A 26,272-nucleotide genomic window follows, 5' to 3' on the forward strand; every position below is an offset into this window, starting at 1 on the left:
ATGCCGCAAGTGTTTTGTACAGGCATATAGCTGCTTTTAATGACCATACATTTAGTTTTTTAGTTCTGCAAGTTTTCATTTGTGATTTAAGAGGTGGTGATATGGTCAATGATGTTGAAGTGACTGAAACTAAATGGATTACCACCCTTCAGGCTCATAGATTTCCTGGCCTGAATGGTGGTATATATTTAAAACCTTTATTGAAAGCATGTAAATTGCCGCATTGATTGGCTCTTTTAACTGGATTTATAGTATTTAATGATGTGTGTTGCTAATGTTATTTGTCTGAAGTGCATTGTAACAGCATGAAAGTGCTTACCCAATAAACATTTCTGTTATTATTTTTATGCCTGTGTTTGGTTTGGTATATTACTTTTCGTTTCTGGTTTGCTGTGCTTTTTATACCATCCTTCATCCAACCACTGGGTTGATTTTATATTTTAATGTTAACATAATTTCAGAAAACGAAAACGTATGTGGTGGTGGGGAAGAGTAAAAATAAAAACAGTGAGGAAAAAACTCAGTGGTCAGCTTGAGTTCCCACATGAACAGAAAGAAAATGTTTCTCTAAATTGTGTAAGTGCATGAATTTGAATGATCCTAGTAACCAACAGTGAATGCTTGCTGATAAGCAGACATAAAACATCAAGCATAACATGTTATCAAGAAATGACAAAAATGCAATACATAAACATTACTGTCATATAGTGAGTACTGCAAATGTATAACAATTATGAAAATGTGTGCTCTGAAATGGGTAGTCCCTCAAAGCAGATGCACAAGCAGCCATTAATCTTTTTCATAGTCAGCCCAACAAAGCACAGACTATTATCCAAAGTCCATCATTCTAAAACCATACAATATCTTTCTAAAAGTTACCTCATAAGGCTACCCTATTAAACGATACTCTACAAAGATGCAGTAACATTTCTTGGTCAGTGTTGCCACTACACAACCTCCTTGTTCTGCCTTTATATACTTATCAAGTTGTGTAAATGTGATGACTAAGCAGTGTGTAATTCCAACAGCAAATCTCTATGGAATCAAATGATCAACATGTCTGGTACTGACATGTCTTACTCTGATGGTCACATGATTTACTTGTTCTGTGGTCACATGATTTACTTGTTCTGTGGTCACATGATTAAATATGTGGCATTAACCTACCTCCAGTTAAACCACTGTGCTGTACTTCCAGCCTCTGCTATATTCACTAGTAAAACAGAATGTCAGTCCTTAATTATCTACAGAGAAGACATAATGCTCAAACAATTAATATAATCATAATATTACAGTAGAATAAACTATACATAGCAAATCAAAAAATGGAACTTTTCTTCCCTGGCCTCCATTGAAAAGGGGCTTCATGCCCAGTCATACTAGGATTTGCTAGTTATAAATGCTAATGCATAAATAAATAAATACATAGATATGATAACAAAGAACTGCAGAGAACAGAAGAAAATGCTCTCAACTTTAACAAGAAACTAACAAGGCCTACTACAAGTGTTCATGTGCTAGTAGCTTGCGATATATCTGCTACTTGCTTGAAAAAGCAACTGCTTGAACTCCCACTAGCCTGACTTCACATTTCTAAATACCACACCTCCCACACTTGATTAAATAAACTACATTGCCTATCAAAGCCTAGGCCCCAACCCTAAAACTCCCACCCAGGTCCCAAACTATCTCCTCCATTCCTTACCCTAAACCTTCACTTTCCCTCCATAACCCTAAAATTCTCAGTTGCTTCTTAAACCTAAAACTTCAACCCCCTTCCCTAAAATTAAATTCTCTGATCATTCCTAACCCTAAAACTCCCACTGTGCTCCCTAACCCAAAAATCCCCTTCTCACTCCCTAACCCAAAAATCACTCACTCACTCCCTCCCTCCTAATGGCAACTCACTCAAATTCATACTGATTTTGACCACGAGCAGCAACTTTCACAAGCTGCAAAGTGCTCAGTTCTCTAGATTCGAGACAATGTTTTTTCGAACACTTGTAACCCAGGTACCTATAGAACATTCAAATAACATCACCATAAAATAAATAGGAATAAAATAAAATAAAAAAAAACAAAACAAAACAAAAAAAAAACAGGAAGCCTGCCATTCTAATGGATTGTATTGAACATTTTATTCTCCACATAGAAATAAAGCAGGAAGATCTATCATAATTGAGTTCTGCATCTCACTAGCAATTTTATTTTGGTCTGTCAAATAATTACTGCATTTAGGTACTAATTTTATGTTACTATTACGCAGTTTGCTACTAGTGATTATATACTTAATGCTATTGTGCATGTTTATGTTAAAGAGAAATTTGCTTTATGTCACTCAGCTCAAGTTTGAGCAAAAGGGCCTTTGGAGCTGGTACCTGGTAACCATATAAGCAAAAAATACATAAACACCTACGTTGTCATTATGTAATTATGAATCATGCTATATCTCAGGGTGGGGAGCAAAAAGTTGTTTAAACAATGCTGTAATTTTAAACCATGTTGCTTTAATTAAACAAAGGTTCACAGAACAAGGGCATATCCTGTTGTGTAAATCAAATAAAATCTGTAATATTCTCACAGTGCAAAATAAATACATTTAATTATGCTCTTCTGGCTGTGGGTTTTCTATTAGTGAACGTAGTATAAAGATGAATAGACTTTGTTAAGAAATCGTACACGACTTGTTTAACCAGGGCAAATAGGAAACCGTAGTATAATGTCAGTTATAGTATTATTTAACAGATGAGTTATGTGAAAATGCCTGCAGCCAGAAATATCACCCACTTTAACATCCTGTAAGACAGGAAAGCTGCAGAAAAGTCAAGAGTGTAGCATGTGAGATAAACGATAAAACATTTTTATTTGATGTTCTCTGCTGCTAATTGCAAAATGCCATCACAGAATACACAATGTCAAAATGTTTTATTTCTGAAATAGTACATGTAACGTGCTGACTGCAGCATATATAAATTATATAGCACCCGATTTCTGCGTTTTTAAGCATGCTATTTAGAAGGCTATTTAGAAGGCTGTTAAAAGAGTAATGTTTTATAATTCTATAAACAGAATACAAAGCATTTTTAAGCAACATAACGCCAGCCAGCTTTTTATTTGAACATACTACACAATGTACCTTTCAGACGGGCCATCTTAATGAGTTATTTTGAAGGAAATGATCAGATTAAGTGCTTAAAGCTAACGAATCCGAAAACATGTCTGGATAATCTTTAACCAACGTGAAAAACACTTTTCTGATTTTAATAAGGTTTGCCATTTCCTGAACTGGAAAAAAAATGCTGTGCTTACCTTAACAGAGTAAACAACCGCCAGGAGACCGAGACACAAAACATTAAAGTTTGTCAGGCTAAAGAGTGACCAGATAAAGTGGTCCCGAACAGGAGGAGGTGAAGGTTCAATGCTGATTACTTCACTAGGATTACATGCAACAGATTCATACGGTGGAGGCTGTAACACTGCAACATCATTTGAATCAACACGTTTTTCCATGTTCTGCCTAGAGCTAAGATACTTTCCTCCTCTTAGAAGAACTTTTACTATTGTAGGTTGAAATGCTGTTTATGAATTTGGGAGGAAATTATTTTTACTTCTAAAGGAGGTGGAGCTGTCTAACTGGAGCAATCTGTATGCATTGGCTTTTCTATTTTTTTTACGTGTGCTAGCCAAAGTAGGAAATCCCCTAGAAGAGAAGCAACTCTGTATCGGAAAATGCGACTGCTGAATATTTTCTGCTTTGTTTATGTAACTGATTAGGGTATTATGCAAAAAAGATTTTTTTGTAGAGATGGAGGATTGTGTATTTGTTCTAAACATAGACTTATAATAAAAGATTAATGAATCTATGGAGAGTGTATCTGTTAGTCAATGACAGTTTACACAATGACTTCTGTTCCTGAAGTGGCATGTTCACTTGGTACACAAGTACATATCCTTTGCATACAGTAATTAAGTATACACTATAATCAGATAATTATTTTAAAATATATTCTTTGGGTTGCTTTTTAAAAGCATGTGTTTATTAACAGGGATACATGATTTTCTGCAAAGTAATGCTGTTGAATCCCAGTTGGTTGTTACATTTTTGATGCTTATTTGCTGACAGTGAGAATCTGCTTACAGTCACAGTCATGTTACTTTTGTTTAAAAATGCAGCTCTGCTTCCTGGATTTCTGAGATAGCATTTCTTTGTTCCCATTAGGCTTGTAACAGGTCAAGGTCAGATTTATTTCAGTGCTTGTTTCCTAAGTATTTTAAACACTGAATGAGCCATTATAAATAACAGACAATGAAATGCTATTAAAACTTAATGTGTCAGATCAGCTCCAGAAATGCATAGTAAAATAAACTATTAGATATTTTGAACTTCACTTGTAAAAGGAACACTTCTAAATCGTTATATTCCTATATTTGCAAAAAATTAAGTAAAATGGCAGACTTCCAGGGTCAAATTCTTCAGCTAAAAGCAAGCTTGAGGACCATTAATATTATTGAAAAAAATAAAAACATTAATATTATTGAAAAAAAACAGCTCCATTAAACTATTTGATAAACTACTTAACATTACCCTATGCTGGTACTTATGTAACAAAAAAAAAAGTGTTTTTTATTGCTGTTTAATGAACTATACTGATGTATTCTATCATTGTTAACCTTTTCTTTTCATATTTACTTTGTATTCCTATGAGATAATCTGTAATGTATACGTGCAATGTGTACTGTGCATTTTTCTGGAGCTTTTCTCCCCAGGACTCCATTGAAAATGGACTATCCTGGCAAACAAACTGCAAATGTTGTTTGTCTTTCGAATTTTCCTGGTTAGGGGTCACCATAGCGGAACTCCAGTCTGCTAATGATTGGCAGTAGATTTTCACGAACGCCGAGGTGCCAGCTTGACATTCAACCTTCAACGAAGACACGCCCATTTACGCATGTATTTCGAACGCCTACCAAACCGCGGGGAGGACATGCAGACTCCACACAGAAGGCACTCCCCGCACTCCAGCCGAGAATCGAATGGGAGAACCTCTTGCTGTGAGGCAACAATGCTACCGCTGCACCACCGCGGATAAATTAATAAATAAATAAAATAATAAATAATAAAAGTAAGTGGGCCAGATTCATTAACACCTAAGTGTACACTATCTGTATTCAAGAACACCCCATCACATGTTTTGTGCTTTCTAGTCATCCAGAAAGATTACAATAAGTGTACATGTAGTCTACACTTTGTGATAAGCTTTATGAATTCCCCTCTGTGTTTAAGGCAACAAGAAAATCAGTCGGAAAACTAAAATTAAGACAAAGACAGTGTGAGTTAACCTTGTGTTAACAGTGTACACTTATTCCTTGGGAGTCATTAACACCTAGACTATCTACTGACAGCTGAACACACCATGATGCAGATAGTCATATTAGAATAACCCATCAGACTGTTGGTACTTTGCTGAAAATTTTCCAAGTACCTCTCAACAATACAGATTTTTTCAGAATGTCCATTTTTTTACCCATATTTCTCATCTGTTCCTCATAAAATTTAAGTTTTTCTATTTGATCATTAAAGAATGAAGTAACTAAAGAATGATATACATTTGAGTTTCAGACTTCATATCCTTTGGAAAATGTATGCAAATTTATAAAAACAATCTATAAAATCAGTCCCTGATTTTGTGCCTTTGTTCCTCCAATATTTTTAATTTTGTCCATATTTCTTGAGTTTAGAGGTTGAGAGCTATGCAAGATGGGTCATGAAGTTTTTACAAGTGACACCTATCTCCCAAAATAGCAAGTTTCCTTAACATCTGAAAAGAGCAAAAGACACAGGTTCCACAGGATACAACACTGTACACACTGTTTAATCACATAATGAAGACAAAGTTCTCAGCTGTCTGGTAGACAAAGCCTAAGTGCTAAATGACACAATACCCAGCAAGGGACTCTATTACATTGCAAGAAGAATCCCAATACACCAAACTGGACCTCTCACCTGCTGAATAAATATTGTGAGAACACAGCACAGTGACGTGTCAAAAAGGGTATCCAACACAGAGAACTACTGAATAAGAATACAGCATCTTAAAGTACAAAACCAATCATATTTCCAAATATAGCAGTCATGGCAAAAATGACAAAAAAAGTAGAAAGATTATTTGGGTTTCATCTGTAGGCAGTCATCTGATGCCAACCTTGGAGATAAAAGTGCATTTATTTTGTGGGGTTAGAACATTCTGTAGTGTTTTCCTCCCCCCCCCCCATTTTATTAATTGATGACTCAAATGCAATAAAGCATGTGATGTATCAAGTGATAGTAAAGGAAAATAATATTAATTTCAAGATTACAAATAAACCTTAATAAATAGTTTAATTCCCAACTGGTTTTACCAAATCATGAACGTAACTAACTAAACAATTTATACCATTTGCATGTTGTTCTCTTCAATTTCTGTAGTGTTTTTTCCACTGAGAAGACTGTGGCACTACTGTCTCTATCATTCAGTGGTACTGACTAACTTTGAACATTCATCCCTGTATAGACAAAGAACTAGCCTGTTATCAGTAAATGGGCAGAAGTCGACTCTATCATCCTTCTTATGATTGTGCTCATTCAGCCTTGTTCACTTCCAATCATATCACACAGAGGTCCTGTCTTAAGTATTTTGGGGGTTACTATAAATGGATCGGTGGTAGTGGTTATCACGTTTATGATATCTTCTTGTTTATCCACTGGTTCTTTTATATACTATGTTATCTCCAGAAGGATGTATACTATTCACTTACTGAACACTATTTAACTAATTTTCACATGTCATCTATAGGTACAGTCCTTACATTAACAATGTGTCATTATAGCCTAAGTCTTGAAACAATTTAGCCCACTTGCCATACGCCAGTCTTATACAACTAATGTTTTCCAACTGGTCCATCCTTCCATCCACACATTCATTCATCCTATTCCTAAATTGATTGTCCTTGTGATTTTTGTAGAGTATCAAGCTAAGCAGGAAAGATTAGACTTCCTTATTCTTAGTAAAATTCAACAGATCATTCTTGGTTTTCCCTGGGTAGTCTTAGAAAAGCTGAGATATATAACCTCCCTAGACAGTCCAGGGATGTATTGTAAGGACGTTCCATAGGCCATATCTGATACATGCCTAGAAGATGTACCCAGTGAACCATCCTCATTAGAGTCAAAACATCTCAACTGACTCTTCTCAAACCCAAGAAGCATTGTTTCTAATAAGAGATTTTTTATGGATTAATAAACTCTTCACTTTTTCATGGATAGTGATGTCAACAGGCCTCCAAAGAAACCTAATTTCCACAGCTTACATTAATGAAATCACTATTTCTGTAACTACCCAAGGTTGATGAGCATAGATGATAAGCTTGGGTGAAGACAGGAGAAGAGTGGCACATAGAATGACAGCTTCACTGCATTATCCACGTCTTATGCCATCACAACTGTCTAGCACCATGTCTAAAGGACTGCATCATTATATACCTTCACCAGTCAATCTCCTGATTCACTCTCCCCTCAGTCATGAACAAGACCACAGTGTACTTAACCCCCTCCATTTGAAATAGCTACTCCACTTTTCAAATAAAGAGAGCAAGCCATTCTTTTCTGGCAAGAAACCATGACCTCTGATTTAATGGTGCTCAATTTCCTCCTAGCCTTCACATTCAGGAGCAATCTACTCCACTGAATGCCAGAGACCATGAACCTTTGATGCCAAGAGGACAACATTATCTACAAACACAAAGATGGACAGGAGAGGAACCCTGACACCCCATCCACAGAGTCTTATGTCCACATTAAATGAAGCTAATGCAAAACTAACAATGTTGACACAACTCTTTCTTTGTGGAGACAAGGGCCAAATGTAATACATAAGCACCCAGGAGCATGTCCAAGAGTAAAATATTAGGTATACAGCTGTGCCCTTTTCATGTCTACAAATTTTATATCAATACTACTGGCCAACTTTCATAACCCTTTCATTACCTGTGTATGGACAAAGAGTTAATCCATTCTTCCATGATGACAACCACGGAACATGAACTGTTCCTCTAAAATCAGAGGCTAGACTACTAGACAAAGTCTACTTTGCAGCCTTCTACAATAAACTTCCCCAGAGAGGTTCAGTAGAATGATCTCTTTATAATTAGGATAAGTCCTGTTTATTCTTTTCTAAAAATGAGGACTACCAGTCCAGTTTGCCAGCCCAGAGATATTTCCCCTGCCTTCCAACATTGAACAGTAGCCCTAACCATAAAAAGCCAATAATATCTAGTGTGTACAGTATTTCAGGAGAGACTGTATGTGCTTCTGCAGCATTGTCACAATAGACATTTTAATTAAAAAGTGACTTCACCTACAGAAATAGACCCTAGCCCAACAGTTGCTACTGACACTGCCCTGTCAGTGGTGTGTGATGTCATTTGGGTGCAAGTATTCCTTCCAACTCTTAACACTGTCAACAGCTGAGGACAGCACTTCATACTTGCTAATAGCAAACTGGACAATGTTCAGCCTTTCTCCCCTAAGAAATCAGATGGTTTTGTAGAACCTCTCTGAGTCATCAAGGGATCATTTAACTTCACCAGATTCTTCCCACTGCAGAGTCTTCATATCAGTGGTTGTCACAGATGCTTTCTTTTTGATCTTTCTGCAACTGTTGGTCAAATTCAGGGCCCTCATTTATTTAGTTATATATTTTATTTTGTTAAGTGGTCTGAGGGGCCTTATCAGCCATGAGCACGGTCAGAATATAGATGCACCACTAGCATATTTTTCAAGCAAAATACAAACACATTGAGTCAAAGTCAGATAAACGAGGTCTGAATTTCAATCTACAGATGCCACAGCCTATATATTAACTATGAGTAGCGTACATAGTATATGTCTTACATGGTGTCCAATATTCTAGAGTATGTCAAGCTCTTTATTGTGATCTTTGGTATGTAACATGAGGTTTGCCTATTCTAGGCTGGTCCCTGCCAGTCATGATGTGCTAAGATGAATACTCTAAACAGCTAAATTGAGTAATGTGATGAAGACTGAAGATGAAAAAATAATGAACAACAACCAAATCACGTCCAAAGGATGCCACATGAAAGAAGGATCAATAATGCACTTTATTTAGTACTTTCATCCACTTCAGTACTTCATCAGAATGCAAGATGCTACCTTTACAAATACACTTATATACTTGTATGTGGGGTTATATGTTGTGAACTTGGTCTGTTGAAGAGGTGAAGTGTGTGTGTTGAAAACCTGTTTGATATCTGGTTTGTTGTTACCTGAGAGACAGAAATCATTTATTCTAGATTCATTGGATAGGTGCATCTCTCACATATTGTATTTGTAAGTTTTACAAGTACATGGTTGTCAGCATACATTAGGCAATAGAAGCCTAGCTTTGTGAAAACACAAGGACCTTTATTAAGCATATTTAGATGGTCATTGTTAGTAGTGTGTTTTGTGAGCAGCAACAACTGGGCCTATCTCTGAGGGACACAGGTGCCGGCCCAGTGGTAACTTTACAATCACCCAAGCAGTAGTGAAGGTTGTGCTTGAAAAGAGTAATTGAGGAGCACTGCTTCACACTCAGTGGGAGTCTATAACAGAGGAGTGTGAGTTGCTGGGGGATATATCTGTCTCCCCTGCATGTTCAGTTTATGTCACAGGCTAGGTTGAGAACCTTGGCCCAAGTTATTCCTGCCTCATTTGATTTGCAGATGTCCAGCATCTTCAGTAGGACAGGGTCTGAGACTTCTCTGTAGGTCAGGCATAGGTCATCTCTCAGCAGCTTTTAGGAAACTGTGTACAGTGACAGGTCTTGTAGTCTTTCCATGTAGGTGATATTTGGAGAACCTGCATTCTCCCAGCCCAGTCACAAACCTCTATTTTTTCTCCAGTTGCTGAAGTTGTCTGGTTTAGTATAGACAAAAATGAAGACTTGTACTCAACTAGTGGTCTGCTAAGGGTGGAGTACAACAGAACTATGACTTCCTTGGTCTTGGATGTGATGTCCATATTTATGATGTGCACAATGCAGTGTGTGTGTCTCTCCACTATGGATATAGGGTGATGAAATTGTAGATTGCTATGAACATGTGTTCACAAGTCACACAAGACTGTCCCCTCTGGCAATAAAGTACTCCTGCTAATTATGATATACATAACACCCCTCTCAGCTCAAACACAATGAGACATTGTTTGCTGTAGAGTTTAGTCAGTGAATTTGGTGACAATCATTTGTCTCTATCAGCCCCTTCTTTAATATGTTGCCATCCTTGGTGGAATGTATATTATTGTGTCCAATTAACAGTCATCTGCAAACATGGTAAACCACAGGCCAAAAAATGTTGCCGCCACTTCAGGGAAGTAATTTCCACACAGTTGATGGCCTAGCATAGATCCTTGAGGTATTCCATTGATAAGTGGTTAGTGGGGGGGGGGGGGTGCAGTCCCAACTTTGAGAATTTGTATTCTGTTGGTGAGCCAGTTGGCAATCCAGCTAGTATTGTATGACTTAATTCCCAGATGGAACTTTTTCACTATGAGACATTAATGGAGATATTGTCAAAGGCTTTGGATAATTGAACATAGGTGGTATGTCCTTTTATCTGTCATCCATGTCTTTGGGGTCAGTATCAAAGAAGTCCACAGAGTTAAATAGCAAGATCTATCCTTGACAAATGCAACATGGGCTGACTCAAGTACGAGATGGATAGCCTACTGGCTCAATGACAGAATACAAACTCTCAAAGTTAGGGACTGTACCTCCACCACTAGCCCACTCACCACTGGAATGCTACAAGGATCTGTGCTGGTCCCCCAACTGTTTGAGAAGTACTTCCATGAAGCACAGGCAACAGTAGATGTTCTGTGGTTTTCCAAAGTTTGCAGATTACTGTTAGCTGGATGCACTCATACAGAGTCCCCCAGTGATGACAGCATATTATGGAAGGGGCTAACACAGACTGATGATTGGTGACAAACTCATGGACTAATTTAACCATAGAATGACTCTTTATCACCTTTGTGAATGAAGTACCTCTGTTAATTCTGATATACATAGTACCCCCCCTAAGCTCAAACATAGGGTTGAGAGACTTGGGAACATATGTTGATAGCAATCTACACTTTCATCACTATATATCCATAGTGGTGACACACACAATCTGCATTATGTACATCATACATATGGACATCACATCCAAGATGAGGGTAGTCATACCCTTGCTGTACCCTACCCTTATCACACCAATAATGGAGTACAATTCTAACATCTCTCTGTACCTGATGGTGCACTAGTGCAGCAGTAGCATTGTCACCTCACAGCAAGAGGTTCGCTGGGTTGCCTTCTGTGTGGAGTCTGCATGTCTTCCCTGCATTCGTCTGGGTTTCCTCCAGGTGCTCCGGTTTCCTCCCACATTTCAAAGACATACATCTGGAGCCTTTATCCCCAGGCCACCACTGAAAATTGGCTTGGTTCCAAGTCGGACTTTCCCAGTAAACAAATGTTAAATAAATACCTCACCAGACACCTGCAGCAATTGCAGAAAAAAACAGGGTTGTGCCTGGGAAACATCCAGGCCTCCAAACATGCCATACATGGAAAGACTGATAATCTTGTCACTGTACTCAGTATCATGCAGACTGCTGAGAGGAGACCTATGGCTGCCTTGCAAAGCCGTCTCAGACTCTGGCTTTTTGGAAATGATGGACATCTTCAATTCAAATGGGACAACTATAATTTTCCCCAGGATTCTCAACCTAGCTTGTGACATAGATCATGCTAGGGAGACAGATATATCACATGACCATTCAGACTCCTCTGTGGTAGGCTCCCACTGCATGCAAAGCAGTGCTCCTCAGTGACCATCTGACTATGCTCAGTAATGATACTTGTGTTTTTATACAGCTAGGCTTCTAAAAACCCTGGTGCTATTAGGCTAGTTGCTTCATATGAACCTATGAAGCTGTGTGCATGTGCAGGACTCACAACTTGTTATTAACCACATGGCCTGCTGTCATCTAGTGTGTGTGTGTGTGTGTGTGTGTGTGTGTGTGTGTGTGTGTGTGTGTGTGTGTGTGTGTGTGTGTGTGTGTGTCTAGAGAGCAGAGCAGACATGTATCCTACAGTTGCTTCTCCAATTAGATGGATTGCTAGTATTTTATTACTTGCTCATGCCTACGCATCCACTTCATACAGGCTTTCCAACCTCTTGTCTCCCACATGGCCTGCTGATGTCATCCATTATAAGTTCACCTGGACTCCTGTAAAAATCAGACTTGAGCTGTGGCACTTGTGTTAAGTACTGTGTTTTGTGTGTGTGTGTGTGTGTGTGTGTGTGTGTGTGTGTGTGTGTGTGTGTGTGTGTGTGTGTAGACAACAGGGCAGATATGTGTATCATACAGTTACTTCTCCACTACCATGAAATGACAGTATTTTGATACTTGCTCACTAGAGTTACCAACCATCTGCAATTCTTCCAGACTGTCTGGAACTAAGGGACACTGTCCAGAAAATGGAGACTACCTTTTCTGGACAGTGTATTGTCTGGAAAAAATAAAATCTTTACTTGCCAAGGGACTGTCACTTTTACCTTTTAATTAAACAATACTGTTTTTGTTTTTAAGGGCATTCTTCTTTAAGAAAGGTCCAGTTGCACACACTTGTCACGTCTAAATATGGCATTTTTTTATTATGCTCCCTTTCCAGAAAGTACAGTATAATAGATAGTAAACTGGCATAACAGCAATAAACATAAATGAAAACTATAGGGACGGAGGGAAAAAAGGCTACAGCAGACATAGACACAAAGGCTCACACCAACGTACAACAGGAGCATAGCCAGTAGTCCATCAGATATTGTATGAGTTGTAGTTTAAAGAATGTATTGTTAATTTGCTTGAGAGATAGTGTTTAGAGGTTTTATAATCTGTGGAAATAAGAGGAGTACAAGTCCCCTGCAGACCTCGTTGATTAAGTTTTTAGGAAAGGAGGAGCAGCTTGTTTTTGCAACAGAATAATGTGCTTGGGGAGTAGAGATAGTGAATTTTGCTTAGGATGTGGGCATTTTACAGATAGGATTGTGGGTCATGGCTAGTTATGAAAAAGAACATTATTTGATATTACACATAGCTGATTATATTCATCCTAAATCAGAATGGCTTATTGCCTGGTAGAGCTATGGAAACTATCAATCATTTACTATAGGCTATTCTTTTCTTTTACTGCTTGAACTGTCATAAGTTAATAGCACAAAAGGTAGTATACTTGCTTTTTATGCAGAAGGTTGTGGGTTCTACTCCAACAACATGTAGATGGATTGCTGATAGTATGTTGTACTTTAAGGTGGGTGGGGTGCTGCAGTCCTGAGTAAGTCCTCTTTTGGATGAGATGCCTAGAAGTTATGAACCTGTTGTCAGTTTGTGATCCATTCCCTATTGCAATATTACCAGCTTACCAATTTTTTAATGTACCATAGGCAATTTATTCTTCAAGGCAATAGGCACTTTATTTATAGATGAAACGCTGAAATATAAAGTTGTTTGCTAGCAGCAACCTTTTCATTGTTACATATCTTTTTAATGTAGAATTATTTAGATGACTTTTGCTTCTGCAGAGATTGTGCATATTTACCTATATTGGTGGATTGTAATGTAGAAAATTGAGTAGAGTTTTATAATGGAAATGTTCTGAATTGGGCAGATTTGTCATTATTGGATTATATGTGCTGTTTCATTGCTTTCTGGAAAAAATGTTCAAAACTATAAATTTAAAACATGTTCTAACAAGTGATGCTATATTATATAAGGAAATAATTTAATACAATCATGAAGGTGAATAAAAGAACACATGTATGTATGCATAGTCCTAAATATGTGTGTAAGGGGCCTATGATTTGAAAACAGCCCAAAGGTAAACTTTATCCACCACTGGCCAGATGAATTTTCTTTGAATGTGGGTTTCAATGTTGTTTCAATGAATGTGAGTTTCAAGGTCAGAGAAGTTTTAATGCCAAGACTGTTTTCATTGTGAGACAGACATTTGCTAAATAAAGCAATATAATCAGTGTGCTATAAAATTTAACATAAAAGTTTTAAGTTATATCAAAATAATCACTGTAGAAGTAAAGCAGAAAACAGTATGCCCATTATAGTGTTTATGGTAACTGGGGAGAAATAGCCAAGTGATGGGACACTGGAATAGCTGCAGTGGAGTGTGCTGTGTATGGAGAGATCCTGATCCATTACTCTGCCTAGGGCCCCATTTGACCATGATCTGGCTCTGCACCCCAGCCACAGACACAAAGGGCACACTTCCACTGTAGTATACATCTAACATTTGCAGATATGACAAGAAATATGTTCAACATTTTACACTTCATTCATACCACCTGCAAAGTCAGACACATTTAGAGCCAGAATTTGCTTCAGACAGGAACTCAACCATGAAGTTACCCAGCTCACAACCTACCATAACATTACAATGCTTTGTATTTCATTGCTGTCGTGTCCAGAATTTTTGACATGAGAAGCTGGCAATCCTATTACTCATATCTACTCACTCATTTCATACAGTCCTCCCAATCTCATCTCCCACAGGGTCTGCTGGTGTCATCTACTATACATTCACCTGCACTCTTGTACAAATAAGACTTGAGCTGTGGTGCTTGCATTCAGTACTGTGTTCTGTAGTCTAACTTAGATTGGTAGGGGTTCTATTCTCACTGCAGTCAAGTGTGTGTGTGTGTGTGTGTGTGTGTGTGTGTGTGCATGTGTGTGCTCTTACTTGAAATTACAGAGAGTATTTTACACCAGCATGTGTAACACGGTTATTTCCATATTCTCCTCGCTAAACACTGCTGCTTTCATCAGATATAAAGCGCTGTCTGAAGTTCTGTGTTCTGTAGCCTGTATACATAGATAGGTAAAGGTTCAATCCTCACTGTAGTCAGCTGGGGTGCATGTGTGTGTGTGAGAGAGAGAGTGTGTGTGTGTGTGTGTGTGTGTGTGTGTGTGTGTGTGTGTGTGTGTGTGTGTGTGTGTGTGTGTGTGTGTGTGTGTGCGTGTGTGTGTGTGAGTGTGTGTGTGTGTGTGTGTGTGTGTATGTGTGAGCTGCTGCTTGACATTACAGACATCGTTGTACACCAGCAAGTGGGACACTGTCATCTTGTTCTCAACAGACACTGCTGATATCATCAGCTATATTACATTTTTGAATATGCAATACTCCCACCAAGGCAGGGTCAGAGACTGGCTGAAGGTCTAGGCAGAAGTCATGTCATCCTATACAATAAAGTTTATTGTGACATGGCCTTTAATCTATTCACATACATCTGGCATAGTGTGTAGACCCTGTGTTATCTTGCTGATGAAGCCCTGAGGTCTCTCCCGCTGCTACATGTCTGATGGGGTACATGTGGAAAAGATCATTATACTCTATTAGTGCTGTAATGAGGTTAGACTACAGTGTTGTCTTACAATCCTAAAATGTCAATGAGATGGTGTGACTTATGATGTGGACCACATATGCTTTCAATAACAGTGTGGGTACTTGGTGGACAAAGTTCAGATTGCTCTCTAAATGTGCTCCCAGTTCTTGTATCACTGGGATTCTGCATAGCAGGACTGCTTTCAATGCTGTGATTAGCTTGGACCTCCACTTTTCAGGACACCATTATAAACAGACATTTCTGCATTTATTTGTAGATTGTGTGCCTTTGTCACCATTCAGTTGTTTGTGTTAGCTCCTCCTGTACTATGCTATCACCATTGGTGGACTCAATGATTGCACACGATATGCAAGAATTAGCAAACTTCATTAGCCCGAACTGTCAGGAAACACAGTTCGAAAAGGGAAGGGACAAGTACAAATAACTGGGGTTTGCCAATGGTGACAGCTCTACTGGTACAGGTTGATTCATCAACTGTCACATGATGTGTTCTGTCAGTGAGCTAATTGTTTACCCATCACCTGATGTAAGGTTTAATCCCAAGTTTGGGGGGTTTCTCAATCATACCTGTATGTGTGATTGTGTGAAAGCATTCTATAGCTATGTCAAGAATCTCAATGGCAACACTCAGATCTGCTCTGAGTTACAGCACAATGACACTAAATATACAGAACCAATTGATATTGCCAACATCCTGGCAGTTAGGTTCAGTGCTAACTTTACCCCCCTTTCATCCCCTAAAGGGCCCATTGATATACCGGAAGAATGCAAAGTTCCTGTAATCATGGTTGCACAGGTAAAAAACACACTCTCCAAAGCCAAGAACACAGCATCCATGGGACCTGACAACATCCCAGGCTGTGTTCTACATGAACTACAGAACGAAACTGGTACCCCACCTAACTACCATATTCAATCATAGCCTCACCTTAGGCTATGTGCCCAATGAATGGTGCACAGTGATGGTTATCCCACTCCACAAAGGGGGAGCCACCATGGACCATGGAAACTACTGCCCCATTAGCCTGATGAGCCTGGTCTGCAAGGCTATGGAATGTATCATCATGGAACTTATAAACAATGAACATTGGTAATCTCCAAACTCTGGACCCCACACAGTTTGGGTTTGTAAAAGGCAGATCATGCCTCCTAAACCTGATAGACTTCTTTGAAGTGGTCACCAAAGCCATAGATGAGGGTAAGGTGGTTCACACAGCCTATATGTATCTCGCCAAGGTTTTCAACACCATCCCCCACTCCGGAATTATAGATAAACTCACTAAACTAGGTATAAATTCCTATGTCACAAGATGGGTTGCCAACTGGCTCAATGACAGAACCCACACTGTGAAAGTAGCAGACTCCAAATCCATCCTCAGACCAGTGATAAGTGGAGTACCACAGGGTTCAGTCCTGGGTCCTCTCCTGTTTGGTATCTATTTCTCTGAAGTACAGGCTAACACTGAAGGTCTTTGGCTAATGAAGGTTCATGGGATCATAGGTTAGTACTAGGCTAAAGGCCCTTGCGAGCTATTGTATGTCTAGCCAATTATCCTTTGTTTGACTCAAACCCTGCACCTTGTGTTTATAAGGCAAACTCCTTAACCATTAGGCCATCCTCCCAACCTTTCCAGTTGTTATAGATGTCTTGTGAGGTACAGACAATGACTGCAAACAAGGAGCCAGAATCAAAACTCAAAAAGATGTGGACATCCTACAAAAGGACCTTGCTGAGACAGATGCCTGGTGTCAAAGCCATGTCCTCAAGCTCAATGCCAAAAAGTGCATTGTCATCCCTTTTGGTAAAAACTCTGTACCTATGAACTACCACATAGGCGGTAGTCTACTTAACACCAAAAGTGTGATAAGAGACCTTGGGACACAGGTGGACAGTAGTCTCTCTTTTGATAATCACATCACCACAGTAGTCAGGAAATCCTTCTATGTGGCACACCTCATCACAAAAGGTTTCTCATTCAGGAAAAAAGAGGTCATTGTTCTCCTCTACTCATCACTCATTAGACCCATTATAGAGTATAGCTCCCCTTTTGGTCTGTACCTCACAAGACATCTATAACAACTGGAAAGGCCACAGAAATACCTCACAAAGAGGATTACTGGCTTCAAACAGATGCCCTACGCAGACCATCTAAAAAAACCTGCAGCTTTACTCCGTTGCATATCGTCTACTCAGAGGCGATCTCTGCCTAACACACAAAGCTATGTCAGACCCAGAGCTTTTGGACATGCTCCACTTAAAGAAATCCCAATCCCTCTGTGCTACATGCTCTAGGGACCTAAACCTTGTCACCACAATAAACAAAACATGCTGGAGAGATAGATTCCTGTCCCAGAGACTTCCCATACTCTGGAACAAACTACCTATCTATATCAAACAAAGCTCCTCATTAGCAATCTTCAAGAAAAATCTTGATGATTGAATAGGAGATAGGAAATTCACCCCCAGGTATCACTTCTGTCACTCTGCTCAACAGTGGCACAGGAAAATAATTTTCTTAGGTGGCGAAAGCCAGGGTACCTTTTGGCTAGGCTTATATAGGCCCTAGGGCCAATAGACTAGTACCTACCTATGAACCTATGTCAAAACCCAAGGCCAGATCACAATAGCCAGTATGCACTGTCTTACCTTCCTCCAGGCCTATCACATGGAATCAATGTGCTGTGACATCATCACAACTCACATATGGCATAACTCAGCACATACACCTTCCTGATACGATAGAATACACAGTTCAACACACCCTCCACATGGCCTATGTTCCTGTGTTAAGGTGTTTATCAACCTGCATCCACCTGCATTTGGGGGACAGAATCTGATGCATGCATGTAGAGAGACATCCTGACTCACCTTGACTGTGAGGTAGATGAACATGTCATCACAGACCTCTTCTACATGTACACTAGTAATATTTCAGTTGTATGCAACAGACCTGTGTGAGTTGTTACTGCTACATCAGGTCCGTTAAATCTGATAGATTTCCTCAAAGAGGTCATTGAGCACATGCATGATGACAACAGTATCATCTTGTGGAACTTGAACAGGTGAAGGCATTTGACAAAATGACACACTGTGATATTCAATCAACACTGTCACATGTATCCATAAACAGCTATATCACCAAGTGGTTAGACCAGTGCATGACATATGTGGCATCTCATTAAGTTGAAGTGTGTGACATGACATACATCTCACGTCCAGTGATCAGGGTAGTACATTAGGGATGTCTGCTAGGCCCTTGCTCGCTCTTTAAGTGATGGACATCACAAATTACATACATATGCTCTTTCCAAACAGCTGCCTGAAGGACTACAGCTTGTGGGAAATCATTGATTCCAACTGTGATATTAGTATATTATACACAGCATCATCACATACCAGATACTGCTGCCACAGCCATGACAGCATGTGCATTGACTAGGAATGTGTTGCATCAGGAAACAGCCCAAGTATAATGGGAACATCACGCCCTATAATCAGACCTATAGGTATATGAACTGTGTCCTGGGGTAGATGGCAAGTGGCACATCCACCAGCATGTGATCACAGTGATGACTACTGCCTTGACTGTAACACAAGTACTGGATATGTGAAGGACATGCACATCAGAGGGCATATGAATGTCATGGTTCCCAGTACAATGCACCATTCTCCCTATATCTCTCTACATATGTTCCAGTGATGTGTAACTGAAATGTACTACCTTTGTCACAGTGCGCTGTCACACAGCTTATTGTCCATACCTAAGTATTCTTTCTGGGGAATATACATGACTATCGGATGGGGTGGAACACCAATCAAGTTGTTACACCAGATGCAGGTATCCTAACTAGTCACCTTATGCACACATCACATATATAGGTGTTTGACAACATTAATGGCATGTATATCATTTGTGACAGTGTGACTTGTGCCATAGATATATGCCATGCACACAATGCAATGAGCCTGTAATGCCCACACTGTCACATACAGGTATAGCAGTGTCCCTTCTAACACCTCCTGCAGATATTACAGTACTAGGACAGTGTGCATGGTTACCCTCATAGAGTGTGGATGTATCATACTAGTTGTCGTGTGTGTGTGTGTGTGTGTGTGTGTGTGTGTGTGTGTGTGTGTGTGTGTGCAGACTCATCTGTTATCACTCCACATCACATATGTTATGTCAGAGGCATGGGATTAGTGGTTGTATTATTCAGATATTGTCCATGATTGTGGTAGGCTCTTGTAATGTTTGCCATGATCCTTTACCTGTGGCCATCATGTTGGAGACCTCTGCTGACAGTACACTTATATTCAGGTATATCAGTTTGCACAGCTTCCTAACATACACCCCACCTCAATCACATGTCGGATCCCTGATAGATGTCCTCTACATTATTCATGTAAAGATGCTTATCTCACACATACATCCTCCCCATTGTTATATCACTTTGTGTGACAGTCACAGATAACACATTTTCACTGTACAGTCTGTACTGTACCATACAGATATGTGCTTGGTGTTGCTGCTACAACCATGTTCCATTGAAAAGCCCTCTTGTGCTGTACATTCGGGAGTTTCACCTGTACTCTTTCCCTGTGTTCATTCTTACAATTCATCTGTGTGTGCCTATTCAATAGACCCACTTCCCCTGAGTGATCATTTTATGTGTCAGTCCCATGTCCTGTTGCAGATCATTAACACAGCTTCAGTACAGAATGCCAGGAATGGGATATCACAATACACTGCACTGTAGGTACTCTATCCTGTACTGTGTTTAGATTATACACTTCACATTTGTACATGTCAACTGTCCAGATATTCCGAGAATGTCCAGATGTTTTCCTTATCAATTATGTGGCTTTCTGCCATGTCACTGGGATGATCTCTGGATTGCTGTGGCTCAATATTAGAGACATTTGGGTGCATATCTCTCAGCTGTCCTCATCTGTGCAGAATATCCAGTTGTCTCATATTTGTGATCTTTTCCTCATAACATATTGTTTGCAATGACATGCCAATGATTTGTCAGGAAGAGTACAGTTAGTAACTGATAACTGAGACTTGAGTTCTAAACTTCATGGTCTTCAGTAAGTTCATGCTAATGTACAACCTACATATCCTATCAACTTCATAAGTTTGGATGTGGAATATTAACAGCCTGACCCTATTTCTGACCCTTTGTCCTATTTTTATGGCTTTGTCCACATTTCTCACTCTAAGAGGTTGAGAGTGGTACATTTAAACACATTCCCATGTGATCTCTGTTAAATATGTTCCTATTACTGGTTATGTATCCTCTCATTAAGTTGGCCTCTGTGCAGATATGTTGCACTAACATAATGACAGCTATTTGTACAGCTGTACTTCTCAAATGATCAGATTTTGCTTCATATTTTTGGTCTGTTCCTCATAAAATGTATAATTTTATGACAAATTAATTTTATTTATCATTTTGTTGACCAGGAAAGACTGAATAGGACAACACCTATTTTCATCTGAGGCTCGGGGAGAAACATGCCAGATGCATGTCTTTGGATAGTGGGTGGAAACCAGAGTATCCAGAGGAAACCCACACGAATGCAGGGAGAACATGCAAACTCTGTACAGAAGGCACCCCAGCTGAGAATCAAACCAGAGAACCTCTTGCTGTGAGCCAACAATGTTAACCGCTGCACCACCGTGCCGCCTGGTGGGACAATCTGAGGAAGGAAGTCACTAAAGAATGATTTACATTTGTGTTTCAGTCTTCATACCCCTCAGGATTTCTCTTAGCATGCATTTTTCTGTTATTCTAGCAACTTTCTAAAGTTTATAAGAGTAGTATTTAAAAATCTGTCCCTGGTTTTGGGCCTGTTCCACCCCCACCCCCCCATTTTGTCAGGCTTTGTCCAGATTTTTTGTATTAAGAGGTTGAGAGGTATGTGACAAACATTTGAGTCTCATACTTCATACCCTTCAGAGAAACAGAGGCTATGGAAGTTCAGGCTAGCCTGAAGGACTATTCTACTTCCGAACCACAGCTTATGCAGTGGCAAATGAGTTGGTCAGCAAAGTGAATAATGAGGGAGTGATCCTGGATAATAGGTTCGTAGTTAGAGGGCAGGTATCAGCTATAGCAAAATCGTGATTTACCTGTCTGCAGAATTGTTCCAGGAACAAATATCTCTTTCATCAGTCTGATCTCCCAGTAGTAGTTCATGGGCTTCATCTTGGCTTAATTACTATAGCACCACCTACCAAGGAGTCAGTGACACTGACACTAATGGTACAATTCTCACTGCCGTCTCTTGTTACCAGCACATCACACTTCCACCACACAGCCTGTAGTGTCTCCCAGTCCATTTCTATATTGTCTTTAGTATGGTTTATTTGTTGTTACATTACTTGGGTACCTCTAACCTGAAGGAGCTTGATTTCTACTGTTGCCCACCATGCGGTTTGTGTTCTGCCTCCAAGGAGATGTCAGTTGCTCCACAGGTGCTGTTAGAAACATTGGGATTTTTTTTCCCTGTGTTTTTCAGGCCCTCTCACCTGAGAAACCAATGTCTGTAATAGAACCAGGTTAATGGTGTTTGCTGATTTAATTTCTAACATACAGTACTGCATTTGAAAACATGCTTAAAGCATATTATTTTAGCCATATCCTAGTTGAACACATGAATAAATTATCTGTTAAGAAAATGTGTCAGTTTTCAGTTTTGTTTCTTGTTTTGCAAATATTTTATGCTGCTAGTTTGCTGTTTCTGATTCCTTGCAAAATAGTCAATGCTACTGTGATAGAGATTTGCAGTTTGCAGATTTAACTTGTAATTTACAGTTAGCTAAAAACATTGTACGATATTTTATTTGTTAACTAGGCAAACCCACTAAGTGCAAGTGCCTCTTTTAATAGGCAGTCCTAAAGTACTAATCGGTAAGTAACTTGCTCAGAATCATGTACAAGACAAGGAGAAACTAACCTATAACACAATGTTTGTTAGGAACTCAAAGCATGTCTACCTCAAGAAATTGCCACAATGTACATTTTTAAACATGCTGCATCCATTTCATCTGTATATTCATTCATCCATCACCCCCTCCTTTTCTGCATTATTGCACATTTGGTCAGAGTGTCACATCAAAACTGAACATCATGTAGAGCCAAAGTTCACACTGCCAGGTGACTAGCCCTGCCATGGTGGCTCTTCAGTAGCACACACACTAACTCACACCTACTGCCAGCTTAGAGTACCCAGTCCACCTAATGTGTGTCTTTGGAATGTAAGAGGTGAACAGAGCACCCAGAGAAAATGAGCAGGAAGGACATGTAGGCTCCACACAGAAGACACCCCAGCTGAGAATAAACCTATAAACTACTTGTTTTGTGGTGACAATGCAAACATCTGTGCCACTGTGACACTCATTTAAATTTTAAAGAGAACAAGCCCTAATATTTAATGTCCAGATATAGATCAGTGTGATTCAGTCAATTTGAGCTGCATTTGGTCAAGTAGCTGTTGAGCTACACTACAGCAAAGTATGTTTCATGGATGTATGCAGGTAATTGACTCTGTGTAACTTCCTTTCCCAGTGTCCCATTCTCTTTCACTGCTAATAAATCCCAGTACATTGGGTGTGGCTTCTCTGCAATCACACACACGATAAGTTAAAGGAATTTGTCCTTTTCCCCACTATTGTAACTTCTTAGAGCTGATAAATTTGAAGTAGCAAGAGTGTGGGGTGCATCCCTGGAAAAAGGCTTACCTCCCTGCAAAAATACTGCTTTGTAAGTTTTGCAAATTAGCCTCATTATTTCAGAATTAAGAAATAAAACTGAAAAGGGAAAAAAAATATATATATATGTATGTGTGTGTGTGTATCTATATATATATATATATATATATATATATATATATATATCTATGTGTGTGTGTATACACAAGTATATCTACATATATTTTCACACTGAGCTTATCGAAGGAAGGACACTGAGGAAACTCGAAGCAATAATATATAACATTAAGTATCCTATTTTTTGTTTATTTTGTTCTTTATTTCTTTGTTATTCATAGCACTTTGTGTACTGTGTATTTTTCTAGCTAGTTTCACTGTGTGTGAGGTATTAACTGGAAATTGTCCACTTTTATTAAGCATCTGTTGGGTTGTTTGTTTCTGATAACTTGTTGCAGTTAAACTCTTTTTTCTAGAGGCTCCTTTAGCTGTTTAAAACTTTCATTTAAAGGCTCACTGCTGCTTTTTAGCTGTGAGAAACATTTCTGCAGTTTGTTTCCCACCTTCCCTCCCTCTTGGTATAGTGTTTATAGTTGGTGGCTTTGCAGTTGCCCGCCCCTAGTGTAAATTTGATCTGGGACCCTCCTCCCAGTCTAGTGTCATTACCTCATTCTACCCAGTACAGGGAGAACATTTGAGAAGGCCAATCAGCTTAGTTTCTGCTACTCCTTTCTCTTTTTCCTTTCTCTCTTTCCACTTAAAAAAAAAATTATCTGCTTTTACTGTATTTGTGTTTCTTCCTATTTTATTTTGCTTTTGCGTCATCTTAAAAGTACTCAATTGTATTTATTACTGCTTGGTGTAACTCATTCTAAGCCTTTTAGTTTAAGCACCAGTTGTTTTACATTAAGAAGGTTTGTGGTCTGCACTGTAGTGGCAGAACAGGTAGCTTACATCCTTCTAAGTTGGGAACTGCTGATTGAGGGCTCAGTGTCTGTTATTCTAAAAGTGTATTAATTCTGGTTTAAGCACTTGGGCTTCAGGCCAGTTATTTTACATTAAGAGGGTTCATGGTCTACACTCTTGTGGAAGGAGAAGCTGGACTCTGCCCTTCTGAGCTGGGAATTTCTGGTTAAAGGCTTATAGTGCCTGCATATTTGAACTGCTTCTTACTGAAATTGGTACACCTTGTTTGCTGTAGCATAGACTAGATCCAGGCCTGCTGAATCTAGCTTTGTTTGTATGCTTGTTGTTTGTTTGCTTATTTCCCTGAAATGCTAATTCCACCTAAAACGTGGCTTTTCAGCGCTTCTGTGGATCTCTAGTGATATCTGCATTGCTTACTGTACTTATTTCCTTGTTTCACTTGAAAGAAAGTTACTGTTTGCCATTTTTGCATTTAAGTTACCTGTAACACATTGCATTTAAGTTACCTGGCACTTGCTCACTAAGTCAGCACTAAAAAATTAAAAGCACTACACCTTCACAAACTCCCCTTGAGTACCTTGTTCCCCATTGGCCCTTTTTTCAATTATAAAGGAATTCCCAATACTATTCTAGCATGTCCAAAGGTCAGTTGTCAATCTCCTCTCCGGTCCAGCTGGTGAATCTGGGAATCTTGAGGCAATGTTACAACTGCCTCATGTACACAGACAACCCTCTCATCCTCCCAACAAATTCCAACACATGTGAGAGATGCAACCATATAGCCAAACTGGAGGCTAAGCTCTATCAACTCAGTACTGGCGTAACCAGTCAGGAGGAGAAGGAAACCACACTCACTACAATTCCAGTCTCACATAGACCTACCACGACAGCAAACCAAACACATAAACACACAAAAACATACTCGGAGGCTCTAAATAAAAATCTGCCTAAGCGGCAGAGACCTCCAAAGCAGACACCCAAGCAACCACTACCCCAAAACAAAACACGTGCAACACATAGCTCACAAAGCCAGTGTGCCGAACAGTCACAGCCCTTAAGGCTAAACAACACACCTGATACACTTGTAATAGGTGACTCTATCGTCAGGCACACTGACGTCCCACTCACCAGGCTGAACAAGGAGAAGGTCATGGTGAGCTGCCTGTCGAGCGCTAGGATCCGCCACATAACACATGCACTCAGGTCACTCCAAGGCAAGTACAAATATGACTCAGTCATTGTCCATGCTGGTGTGAATGACCTTAGAAGTACCTCCTTGGACTACATGAAAAGAGACATAGGGGAGCTCTCTGAGCATGTAGCCCAGGCCGGTATGACCCTGGCCTTGAGTAGCATTTTACCCTCACCAAGAATGATGCCACAATATGAATACAAGATGATCAATTTCAACAATTGGCTTAAGTATTGGTGTTATTCAAAGGGGATCCAATGCCTGTCAGCCTGGGATGACATGCTCGACAAGTCACAATGCTTCGCTAGGGATGGCTTGCACATGTCACACCTGGGCTTTCGGATATTGGCAAAGGCTCTTGCTACCCCCATAGTGCCTTTTTTAGGCAAGGCTCAAAAGACAAACCCACCTCCATAGGTATCACAAGGGATAAGAAACTAAAAGTAATGCTACTCAATGCCAGAAGTCTAAACCTCAAGATGCACGCACTCGAAACTCTCCTTAGCATGGAGAACATCGATATCTGTGCAGTAACAGAAACCTGGTTCAAGCCTCCTGAGAGCACCCCAGCACTACCAGGTTATACCTCATACCATGCTTTTCGGCCCCAAAACTTGGAACGAACCACAGAAGGAGGGGGAGTATCAATATTCATCAAAAATACCCACACCTCCAGGTTGGTGACACAGCACGAAGCATCAGAGTCTATCCATGTGCAACTAACAGTGGGTAAAACTGCCTTCCAGTTTATAGCCTGCTACAGACCACCCTCCCAAACCCAGGAACCCCACTCAGCCTTCCTGAGAACACTGGAAAATATGAAGGTCTCTCCAAACACCATTATATTGGGCGACTTCAACTACCCAAACATAGACTGGGAGCATTACTCTAGCTCCAAAACCCTAGCCCAAAGGTTCCTAAAATTTATAAACGCAAATGCTATGGA

General features: G+C 39.6%; 1 protein-coding gene across 1 annotated transcript in view; it reads right to left on the minus strand.

Moving 5' to 3' along the window:
* LOC122811096 (dispanin subfamily A member 2b-like) overlaps window positions 1-3,651 on the minus strand; it is an 82,422-nt gene extending 78,771 nt beyond the window's left edge. The window contains exon 1 of the mRNA XM_044082672.1: window positions 3,310-3,651. Coding sequence (XP_043938607.1) covers window positions 3,310-3,510 — 201 coding nt within the window. The 5' untranslated portion in view covers window positions 3,511-3,651. The remainder of the gene's footprint in view (window positions 1-3,309) is intronic.
* Between the last annotated feature and the right edge of the window lie 22,621 nt (window positions 3,652-26,272).

Source organism: Protopterus annectens, chromosome 9.part0 (assembly GCF_019279795.1).
Source record: "Protopterus annectens isolate FY-2018-M chromosome 9.part0, PAN1.0, whole genome shotgun sequence".
NCBI lineage: Eukaryota > Metazoa > Chordata > Ceratodontiformes > Protopteridae > Protopterus > Protopterus annectens.